At 44.0% G+C, this 12,144-nt stretch overlaps 2 protein-coding genes across 2 annotated transcripts in view; both read left to right on the forward strand.

Moving 5' to 3' along the window:
• Window positions 1–12,144, forward strand: part of LOC130298162 (oocyte zinc finger protein XlCOF8.4-like) — an 81,772-nt gene that overhangs the window by 11,274 nt on the left and 58,354 nt on the right. The window lies entirely within an intron of this gene.
• Window positions 1–12,144, forward strand: part of LOC130298167 (oocyte zinc finger protein XlCOF22-like) — a 76,499-nt gene that overhangs the window by 4,046 nt on the left and 60,309 nt on the right. The window contains exon 4 of the mRNA XM_056551080.1: window positions 1,004–1,810. Within this exon, the coding sequence (XP_056407055.1) occupies window positions 1,004–1,810 (807 nt within the window). The remainder of the gene's footprint in view (window positions 1–1,003; window positions 1,811–12,144) is intronic.

Raw genomic sequence — 12,144 nt, forward strand, 5'->3', positions numbered from 1 at the left:
TGGATGTTGTTAGATATCTCTACTGATCCTCCGCTTCGTGGGACTTCCCAATCTTAAGATGGCATCGTAGATAAATGGTGAGCTCCCAGGAAATGTTTTGTTGTATGTGTATGAATGGGAATGTCATGTCTGTGGAGTGGTATTACTGTGTTGGTGTTCTCTGTGGGGATACTCCTCACTCTTGTACTTATAGGGGTATATGATTTCTTGGATATGGATTACTCCTTCTGGTGCTTTACATATCCTATCTTATGGTCTGATTGTTATTTGGGTGCAGGTGGGGAGGGCTTTCACGGGACTGTTTAATTGTTTGTAGTTAATTTACTTGACAAAAGTTAATAAAAATATATTTAAAAAAAGAATGGTTGGAGCGGGTGGAGGAGGTTGTGATGTCACAGCCACGCCCCTCATGATGTCACACCACGCCCCCTCCCATAGACTTGCATTAAGGGGGTGGCGTGACGTCACAAGAAAAGTGGTCGTTGTGGAGTGGTGACGTCACAACCCCCGCTGCCCGTTCCAAGCATTCGGAACAAAATGTTCCCAACTCTGGGGCAGCAGAGTATCCCTATAATGGTGTACAGGGATGAATTGGGATTCTACTATTAATACAGTCTGTCTATGGTAGGCTCTTATGGTTCAGTGCATTAATTTGTATGAGCAATCGAATGACTAAACCCCTCCCCAATAATAATAAAAATTTTTTGTAAAATTTTTAAACTTTTTGTTGTAATTGCTATTGTAACTCATAAAGAAAACTATGCAAATTAGATATCGTTGTGATCATATTCACCTGAAAAATGATTTTACCGCACACTGAATGAAGGGTGTCATAACAAAGAAAGATCGGTCCAGCAAAAAAAAAGCTCTCAAACGGCTCCGTAGATTTAAAAATAAGAGTTATGACTCTTAGGAGAGGAGAAAAAATTAAATGGAAAACTTAAATTTCCTGGGTTGTTAAGTGGTTAATACAAAAAAATAAAATCTGTGTTATTCTCTGCAGATTCTTGTAGCAGGAGATCAGAGGAGAATCTTATATCTTCAGATTATAAAGCAGATGATGATATCACACAAGATACATATGAAGAACATTCCATTATCCCAGATACACCCTCAGCCCTTCACAGCCAAGATCTGTCATCTCATCCTTATATACAGGTCCTGTCTTCTCAGTCATCACAGGATGTTCAGCAAAATAAAGGTCACAGAAGGAATGATGGACATCTACAAGCTCATACAGGAAAGAAACCATATTCATGCTCAGAATGTGAAAAATGTTTTACTTACAAATCAAATCTTGTTCAACATCAAAGAATTCACACAGGGGAGAAGCCATTTTCATGCTCAGAATGTGAGAAATGTTTTAGTGAGAAATCAAGTCTTGTTAAACATCAAAGAACTCACACAGGAGAGAAGCCGTTTTCATGCTCAGAATGTAGAATGCGTTTTACTGACAAATCAAGTCTTTGTAAACATCAAAGAACTCACACGGGGGAAAAGCCATTTTCATGTACAGAATGTGAGAAATGTTTTAGTGAGAAACAAAGTCTTGTTAAACATCAAAGAATTCACACAGGGGTGAAGCCATTTTCATGTACAGAATGTGAGAAATGTTTTAGTGAGAAACCAAGTCTTGTTAAACATCAAAGAATTCACACAGGGGAGAAGCCATTTTCATGTTCAGAATGTAGAAAGTGTTTTACTGACAAATCAAGTGTTCTTAGACATCAAAGAACTCACACAGGAGAGAAGCCATTTTCATGTGTAGAATGTGGGAAATGTTTTACTGCGAAAGCAACACTTAAAGATCATCTAAGAATTCACCCAGGAGAGAAGCCAACTCAGAGCAAAAAATGATGCAGATAACAAATCTATATACAGTGGTCCCTCAACATACAATGGTAATCCGTTCCAAATGAACCATCGTTTGTTAAAACCATCGTATGTTGAGGGATCCGTGCAATGTAAAGAATAGGAAGTTGTACTGCCCTGTCCCCGCCGCTCCGGACCCGTCACTGCTTCCTTGGATGTCACCCTCCATCGCTGTCGCTGTGTCCTCGTGGTGTCCCCGCCGCTCCGGAACGTCTTTGCTGGCCGGGTATGTCGCTCTCATGTCGCCGTCATCACGTCACTTCGTACGCCGCTCCTATTGGATGACGGGACGGCGTGCACGGTGACGTGATGATGACGATGGAGAGCGCCGGCGATGGAGGGGATCCCGAAGAGGACGGTCCAGAGCCCTGAGGACAGGTAGGAGACCATCACCGGAGCACAGGGGTCACCGTAAACGGCTATCCGGCGGCGATGCCAGATAGCCGTTTATGCGATGGCCCCGACATACAAAAGCATCGTATGTTGATGCTGCCTTCAACATGCGATGGCCTCTGAGAGGCCATCGCATGTTGAAATTATCGTATGTCGGGGCCATCGTAGGTCGGGGGGATCACTGTATTAACCATGTACATAGGATATCTGACATTTATACATATATCATATACTGCATCTCCAAACTTGTTACCAATTGTTAATAAAAGTTTTCTTTCTTATATTATTTATTATTCTTATATTCATCTCCGCACACTGGACTTGTAATAAATGTAATATTGTCCCTGACGTTGTATATAGAGAATGTAACGCGTCAGTGTTGTCCCCGCCCCCTTCTCATTATGATTATAGAGACTTTAATTCAAGGCATCAGACAGGATCCGCGCGTCTCCCTTGAAGATCGTCTCTTCTGAACATAAGACGCTGCAGATACTTTTATTTATCACAAACCCTAGACCAGCGTTTCCCGTCTTGACGTCTATTTTCGGTCTCCGATCATAAAATCAATTTTTCTATATGAGAAGTCGTCAATATCTCAGCGTCCCCCGGGTTCAGTAAACATCGGTGTAATTCTTTTTCTATCTATTTCTTCTTTTTTGTTCTTTTTCTAAATAGTTTGTTTGTAATTCATTGTTGTTATGTAACAATTTGTCTTTTTCTTTTCTTTATTTTTGTTATCAATAAAATAAATATTGGGGGAAACAAATGTCTTCTGTTAACCGGTTGCCGTCTAAGGACGAGCCAGCACGTTTTGAAACGGCAACCGTTGTATTGTGCGGGCTCCTGATTCGAGCCCGCGCCATACTGGCCGGTCCCCAGCTGCTTCCTGTAGCTGGGGGCCGGTGTTAATAGCCGACATGCGGCGATTGCCGCGGCCGACTATTAACCCAGTGGGGTGGATCAACAACCCCCCCCCCCCCCTCTCCGCAGCGCGATCGCAATCCACTACTGAGGTAGCCGGAGGGCTTATCTCACGTCCTATGCCGGCTGCTGCGCTGTGAATGATAAAGCCTGGCAGAATCAGGCTTTGTAAATCGGGCGCAGAGCACACAGATCAATGTGATTCTATGAAACCACATTGATCTGTATGAGGGATGTAACGATTCCTCCTAAAAGTCATAAAAATAAACATATGTGGTATCGCTGTGTGCGTAAATGTCCGATTTATAAAAATATATTGTTAATTAAACTGCATGGTCAATGGCGTACGTGCAAAAAAGTTCCAAAGTCCAAAATAGCGTATTTTTGGTCACTTTTTATATAATGAAAAAATTAATAAAAAGCAATTAAAAAGTCCGATCAATATAAAAATGGTACCGCTATAAACTTCAGATTACTGTGCAAAAAACTAGCCCTCATACCGCCCCATATGCGGAAAAATAAAAAAGCTATAGGTGTCAGAAGATGACAATTTTAAACGTATTAATTTTTGTGCATGTAGTTACGATTTTTTCCCCAGAAGACAAAATCAAACCTATATAAGTAGGGGATTGTTTTAATCGTATGGACCTACACAATAAAGATAAGGTGTCATTTATACCGAAAAATGTACTACGTAGAAACGGAAGCCCCTGAAATTTAAAAAAATAGTGTTTTTTCTTCAATTTTGTTGCACAATGATTTTTTTTTTGTTTCGCCTTAGATTTTTGGGTAAAAAGACTGATGTCATTACAAAGTAGAATTGGTGGTGCAAAAAATAAGCTCTCATATGGATTTTTTGGTGCAAAATTGAAAGGGTTATGATTTTTTAAAGGTAAGGGTATGTTCACACTACAGTGTGTGAACGGAATCTCCGCTCGCTTAATTCAGCGAGCGAAGATTCAGACTGGCAGCCGGCGGCGAAGGAAGGACCGCGCGGCACTGCGCCGTCACCATTGAGGGCTATGCAGTGCTCGCGGTCTTCCGCGCAAAGAATGAACATGTTCTTTCTTTGCGCAGAACAATTTCAGCGGCGGAATTGTCCGCCGCTGAAATTCCGCAGTGTGAACGGGTCTCGCGGAGACCCATTCACACTAATGTTAAGTTCACACTGTGGAATTCCGCCCGCGGATTTCCGCAGTGGAATTCCGTAGTGTGAACATACCCTAAGGAGGAAAAAAAAACGAAAGTGCTAAAATGGAAAAATGCTGAGTCCTTAAGAGGTTAAAATAAAAAAATGGTCCAGGTATGTCATCACTATAGTTTACATGGTAGCAAAAGAGTGTGATATCTGGTTGTGATCTTCACTGCTCCTCATGGAGAAGACCCAACAGGCATAATCCATGGGGAGCTGCTACTGGAGACCCAAACACCTCACAGAGAAGGGACTTATTCCAGTGATGAAGAATTCCAGGACATGAGCAGATTAGAGACACAAAATCACTTCTATCTTCTGGCTTCTAGGACATTCTGATCCTATAGGTGTTAGATTAGTGGGGTCTCCTACTCTACACAGGGTCCTTCCTTAGGTTATAGAGGGAAGAACAAGTTGTATTCGGCCGAAGTGCGGAGAAGAATTAACCAGGTGGCTCTATGGTTGGTTCCCAGATCTCTGAGGGGCTGAAGCCTCTGACATTTATTACATATAGATATGATCAGGAGATTACGCCCAATACCCGTCCAGGACAGTGGTCTCAACCTGTGGACCTCCAGATGCTGCAAAACTTCAACTCCCAGCATGCCCGCACAGCCAACGGCTGGGAGCTGTCGTTCTGCAGTAGCTGGAGGAACTCTGGTTAGGAAACACTGGTTTAAACTGTGACACAAAAAAAAAAACCTCTTCAAATCCTGAAGGTTCTGCGGGCCTCTTCTATGAATCATGATCTTCAGTTCTTTCCCATATATTTTCAATGGGATATAAGTCAGGTGATTGGCAGGTGGTTCAAGTTTTGCAACATCTGGAGGGCCACAGTTTGAGACCACTGCTGTAAGAAGACGAGTGGCCTAGAGAACAAAAAGACAACACATCGCGGTTATAGTCGGAGTGTTCTGGTTTATTATGAAGAAGCTGGATCTTATATAGGAAGAATACGTGACCAATGACATATACAGGGACATAAGGACAAATCTAACTATTTTAGGATTATAGCTGTGATCTGTGACTGGTGGGAGGATTATAGCGAGTCCTTCCTCTTATAGAGTATATAGATAGTGGATACTCCTTACAGCCGTGCACTCTGGGTTCTAGGAAAGGACTTGTTAGGCCGGGTTCACACTACAGAATTTTGTTTTGAAATCCTGCTTGGAAATTCCGGTGCAGTAGAGTGTCTTTGCTGGCAATGGGATTCTGCTGCACAGTGCACACTGCAGATCTTTCCAGGCAGATTTTCTTCCTGAAAAATCCCCTGGAAAAATTCCGCACTGGCCGCCGCTGTCCTCACTCGGAATTTCCAGACGGATTTCATATGGTCCAAGATTGCTCAGTGTGAACCTGGTCTTAGATATCATCTGTCCATTTTAAGCTCATGGGGGAGATTTATCAAAACCTGTCCAAAAGAAAAGTTGCCCAGTTGCCCATAGCAACCAATCAGATCGCTTCTTTCATTTTTAACAAGGCCTCTACAAAGTTAAAGAAGCCATCTGATTGGTTGCTATGGGCAACTCAGCAACTTTTCCTTTGACAGGTTTTGATAAATCTCCCCCATGGAGTCTTGAACAATATGTCTGAATAACATATATTCCCTCACACGTACATGTCAGGATATAACAGGCGACACTTATAGATTTCATCACATATAATCAAATCATCAAATACAAAGTAACACGAGAACAAGTTACTAGAAGAAAAAAGAAGTAAAGTTGTCAACCCGTTAGAGGACACGATGTAAATATGTCATGGTATCCTGGTACGTAGCGCACCGTGATGTACGTTTACGTCACGCACATGAGGTGAGTGCAGGCGCTGCCTCTCACTTCATAGTCGGCGGGTCATGCAGCTGATGTCCGCCATTCACCCTTCAGATGCTACAATCGATCACTGCATCTAAAGGCTGTAATGACAGGTGCTGGACTATTGTACTGACTCATCACTCCCCATGCAGAGGGATCATGGGGGGTACCGAGTTAAAATGGTGGCCAAAGTCGCCCCTCAAACCAGACTATATTAGTAGAGTGCAGATATCACTGATCAGGGCTATCCTATGGCAGGGCACTGAACAGTAAAAGCCATCTATTCATAACTAGTAATAGCCCCCTATGTGTGTTAAATAAAAATGTAAAAAATAAAATAAAATAAAAATATATATATATATATAAATAAGCCCCAACCCTAATAAAAATGACCCTCATAAGGAAAAATAAAAAAGGGGGCAATATTAAACATACTTACTTTGTTAAAAAAAAAAAAAGTCTAACTTTTGTATTACTAAAAGTAGTACAATAATAGTAAAGCATGTAAACATGGGGATCATTTTAATCGTATTGACCCACAGAATAAAGAGAACATGTTGTTTTTTTTCCCATAAAATGGGTTTTTACTGTAATTTTGTTTGTTTTTTCTAATCCCCAAATATTTATTTTTCTGTAAAAAACAATACCAAGGATAAATGGACAGAAAGTAATATATATAATATAAATTACCTGATTTATGAAAAAATAGTATGTAAAAAGTAAGAAATAAATGAAATAATACCAGTCAGTATATCATAAGCTTAACTGGAATCTACACTCCGAAGGCCCATGTGGGTGCAGCACCCGAAGTAGACGAGGAGGACTATGGGTAAGGTTGCTTTATAGGGCGGGAGACCTTGGAGATATCTGTAGGAATCCAAGGGGGAGATTTAACCTGTGTAGAGGAAAAGTGGGGCAGTTGCCCATAGTAACCAATCAGATTTCTTCTTACATTTTCAAAGAGGCTTCTGATTGGTTGCTATGGGCAACTGCACCCCTCTTCCGCTACACAGGTTTTGATAAATCTCCCCTCCCCCAGTGTTTACACACAATCAGTATGTGATTAGATATAGATTTCTTATATGAGAATAAGAACAAGATAAAGTTGTAATAAAAAGTAAGTGAACCCTGTGAGTTATTAGTTTACTTATATTGTGTGCACCCTGCTGTATGCACCAACACCTAGGGGGTAATAGTACCGTAACTGCTGCTCCACATGCCGTCACCATTCCAACCCACACAGGTTATGTGCTAGATGGGCTCTTCCCCCTCTGTCTACCGCGCCCTTTTATATCCTTAGGGATATTCAAAAAGTCCTATCAGAACAAAAATGGTACCGATAAAAACTACAGACCACGGCCCAAAAAAATTAGCCCTCCTACAGCCGCATATACAGAAAAATAAAAAAGTTATAGGGGTCAGAAGATGAGATTTTAAAACATGCAAATTTTTGTACAAAAAGTTATATTTTTTTTAAAAGAAGAACAAAAAAAAATCTATAAAAGTTTTGATGTCATTACAAAGTAAAATTGGTAGTGTATAAAACAAGCCTCATATGGGTCTGTAGATGAAAACTGAAAGCGTTCTGATTTTTAGAAGGTGAGGAGGAAAAAATGAAAGTGCAAAAATGGAAAAACCCTGAATCCATAAAGGGGTACTCCCGTGGAAACCTTTTTTATTTTTTAAATCAACTGGTGCCAGAAAGTTAAACAGATTTGTAAATCACTTCTATTAAAAAATCTTAATCCTTCCAGTACTTTTTAGAGGCTGTATACTAAAGAGAAATCCAAAAACGAAATGCATTTCCTCTGCTGTCATGACCACAGTGCTCTCTGTTGACCTCTGAAAGCGGGATGGACTTGCAGCGGCAGGTAACCCCCAGGTCGTTCCACCCGATAGCGACTCAACCCCAGCTGACAGCTGAGACAGGCACGGTACACAGGGGCGAGGCAAGAGCAAGGTCGGACGTAGCAGAAGGTCAGGGCAGGCAGCAAGAGTCGTAGTCAGGGGCAACAGCAGAAGGTCTGGATACACAGGCTTGGGAACACACTAAACGCTTTCACAGGGCACAAGGCAACAAGATCCGGTGATGACAGGAAGGGGAAGTGGGTTTAAATAAGGAAGGCACAGGTGCAGGTAATGATTGGGCCAGGCACCAATCAATGGCGCACTGGCCCTTTAAATCTCAGAGAGCCGGCACGCGCGTGCCCTAGAGAGCGGGGCCGCGCGCGCCGGGACTGAGCAGACAGAGGACGGGGCAGGTGAGGAGATTGGGATGCGACCCGCGGGCGGGCGCGTCCCGCTACGCGGATCGCATCCCCGCCGGTGACACTAGTGCAGCGCTCCCGGTCAGCGGGTCTGACCGGGGCGCTGCACGGAGATGAACGCCGCGAGTGCACCGGGGAGGAGCAGGGACCCGGAGCGCTCGGCGTAACACATATGCTTCTCTGGACAGTTCCTAAAATGGACAGCAGAGGTCAGCAGAGAGCACTGTGGTCATGACATCAGAGGAAATGCATTTCTTTTTTGGATTTCTCTTAAGTATACAGCCCCTTAAAAGTACTGGAAGGATTAAGATTTTTTAATAGAAGGGATCTACAAATCTGCATAAGAAAAAGAATGAAAGGTCGTCACTCACCGGATTTCCAATTCAGCAGGTTTTATTGCAAAATACTCACAGCCAAAAGTACATTTCTAGGGGAGACGACGGATGGTGACAAAGGGGGGTACCACAGAGAGGCGACACCAGTGTTTCGCACTAAGTAGTGCTTCAACGGGCCTGACTCTACACCGGAACGTGTCATCTTCTTATACAGGTGAGCTTAGTAATTGGACCTATCACCAATAGACACACCTTGTGACGTTAAACGAAGGAGGGGAGGTTGCTTTATCAAGCTTGCTCCTACTTCGATCTAGCTCGTTGTTCAGACTGTTAAGACTGGTACCGTTAAAACCTTCCTAGAAGCAGACTGAGACATCAACTTTATCATTAAGTCCTAAGACTCCTGTTGCATCGGTAGCAATTATCCATTGCGTCTCTCTTCTAAGGAGGTTTTTATCGGATCTAAGTCCTGCTCGTGCAGCAACTTTTTCTATTCCTGCGAATCTTAAAGATTCGTGGCTTCCTCCGTGGGCTTCTACTACATGGGAAATAAACCTGGGAGCCCCCTTTCTAGTACTCAGAGAGTAGAAGTGCTCTCTTATTCTAGCCCACATTTGTCTGATTGTTTTTCCTATATAGTAGAAGCCACATGGGCAGAATATTACGTAAACAACATTTTTGGACTTACACGTAATAAGTTCACTAACCGTATGGGTGATTGGACCTATTCTGAATGTTTGCAAGCCGAGGTTGTATTTACAGAAATTACAATTTTTACATTGAAAATTCCCTACTGGTATATGACTAGTATGGGCAATTTCTATGCCTAAAAAGAAATAATACACAAGATACAGCATACCAGAAACAGGCAACAGAATTAGAAAAAAGACTAGTACAACGCAACTATCCAGTAGATTTAATAAAGAAAGGGAGACAGAAAGCAGATAGAAAAAATAGAGAAGAGTTGTGCAGAAAATAACAAAAAAACGCACCATTAAATAGGTTCACGTTCACATTTCAAAATTCACCTGTAAACAAAACGATAGAGAGGGCAATAAGGAGGAATTGGTACATACTAGAGAAATGGCAGAAAACAAACCATTAATCTCTTACAGGAAAACTAGAACAATAGGTGAAGTATTGAAACAAGCACAGAATACACAAAAAGAAAAAAAGAGAAAAACAGACTGGTTAACTAGTCACGTACCAATAGGGAATTTTCAATGTAAAAATTGTAATTTCTGTAAATACAACCTCGGCTTGCAAACATTCAGAATAGGTCCAATCACCCATACGGTTAGCGAACTTATTACGTGTAAGTCAAAAAATGTTGTTTACGTAATATTCTGCCCATGTGGCTTCTACTATATAGGAAAAACAATCAGACAAATGTGGGCTAGAATAAGAGAGCACTTCTACTCTCTGAGTACTAGAAAGGGGGCTCCCAGGTTTATTTCCCATGTAGTAGAAGCCCACGGAGGAAGCCACGAATCTTTAAGATTCACAGGAATAGAAAAAGTTGGTGCACGAGCAGGACTTAGATCCGATAAAAACCTCCTTAGAAGAGAGACGCAATGGATAATTGCTACCGATGCAACAGGAGTCTTAGGACTTAATGATAAAGTTGATGTCTCAGTCTGCTTCTAGGAAGGTTTTAACGGTACCAGTCTTAACAGTCTGAACAACGAGCTAGATCGAAGTAGGAGCAAGCTTGATAAAGCAACCTCCCCTCCTTCTTTTAACGTCACAGGGTGTGTCTATTGGTGATAGGTCCAATTACTAAGCTCACCTGTATAAGAAGATGACACGTTCCAATGTAGAGTCAGGCCCGTTGAAGCACTGTTACGCCGAGCGCTCCGGGTCCCTGCTCCTCCCCGGAGCGCTCATGGCGTCTCTCTCCCTGCAGCGCCCCGGTCAGACCCGCTGACCGGGAGCGCTGCACTGACATTGCCGGCGGGGATGCGATTCGCACAGCGGGACGCGCCCGCTCGCGAATCGCATCCCAAGTCACTTACCCGTCCCGGTCCTCGGCTGTCATGTGCTGGCGCGCGCGGCTCCGCTCTCTAGGGCGCGCGCGCGCCAGCTCTCTGAGACTTAAAGGGCCAGTGCACCAATGATTGGTGCCTGGCCCAATTAGCTTAATTGGCTTCCACCTGCTCCCTGGCTATATCTGCTCACTGCCCCTGCACTCCCTTGCCGGATCTTGTTGCCTTGTGCCAGTGAAAGCGTTTAGTGTTGTCCTAGCCTGTGTTTCCTGATCTCCTGCTATCCATATTGACTACGAACCTTGCCGCCTGCCCCGACCTTCTGCTACGTCTGACCTTGCCTCTGCCTAGTCCTTCTGTACCACACCTTCTCAGCAGTCAGCGAGGTTGAGCCGTTGCTAGTGGATACGACCTGGTTGCTACCGCCGCAGCAAGACCATCCCGCTTTGCGGCGGGCTCTGGTGAACACCAGTAGCCTCTTAGAACCGGTCCACCAGCACGGTCCACGCCAATCCCTCGCTGACACAGAGGATCCACTACCTGTAAGCCGAATCGTGACAGTAGATCCGGCCATGGATCCCGCTGAGGTGCCGCTGCCAAGTCTCGCTGACCTTACCACGGTGGTCACTCAGCAATCGCAGCAGATTGCCCAACAAGGACAGCAGCTGTCGCAGTTGACCGCCACGTTACAGCAACTTCTGCCTCTGCTACAGCAGCAACCATCTCCTCCGCCAGCTCCTGCACCTCCTCCACAGCGAGTGGCCGCTCCTAGCCTCCGCTTGTCCCTGCCGGACAAATTTGATGGGGACTCTAGACACTGCCGTGGATTTCTGTCTCAATGTTCCCTGCATATGGAGATGTTGTCGGACTTGTTTCCTACAGAACGGTCTAAGGTGGCGTTCGTAGTGAGCCTTCTTTCAGGAAAGGCCTTGTCTTGGGCCACACCGCTCTGGGACCGCAATGATCCTGCCACAGCCACAGTCCAGTCCTTCTTCGCTGAAGTCCGTAGTGTCTTCGAAGAACCAGCCCGAGCTTCTTCTGCCGAGACTGCCCTGCTGAACCTGGTCCAGGGTAATTCTTCAGTGGGCGAGTACGCCATCCAATTTCGTACTCTTGCTTCCGAATTATCATGGAATAACGAGGCTCTCTGCGCGACCTTTAAAAAAGGCCTATCCAGTAGCATCAAGGATGTGCTGGCCGCACGAGAGATTCCTGCCAACCTGCAAGAACTTATCCATTTGGCCACCCGCATTGACATGCGTTTTTCTGAGAGACATCAGGAGCTCCGCCAGGAAAAAGACTTAGATCTCTGGGCACCTCTCCCACAGCATCCTTTGCAGTCTACGCCTGGGCCTCCCGCCGAGG

Source organism: Hyla sarda (genome assembly GCF_029499605.1).
Source record: "Hyla sarda isolate aHylSar1 chromosome 1 unlocalized genomic scaffold, aHylSar1.hap1 SUPER_1_unloc_3, whole genome shotgun sequence".
Lineage (NCBI taxonomy): Eukaryota > Metazoa > Chordata > Amphibia > Anura > Hylidae > Hyla > Hyla sarda.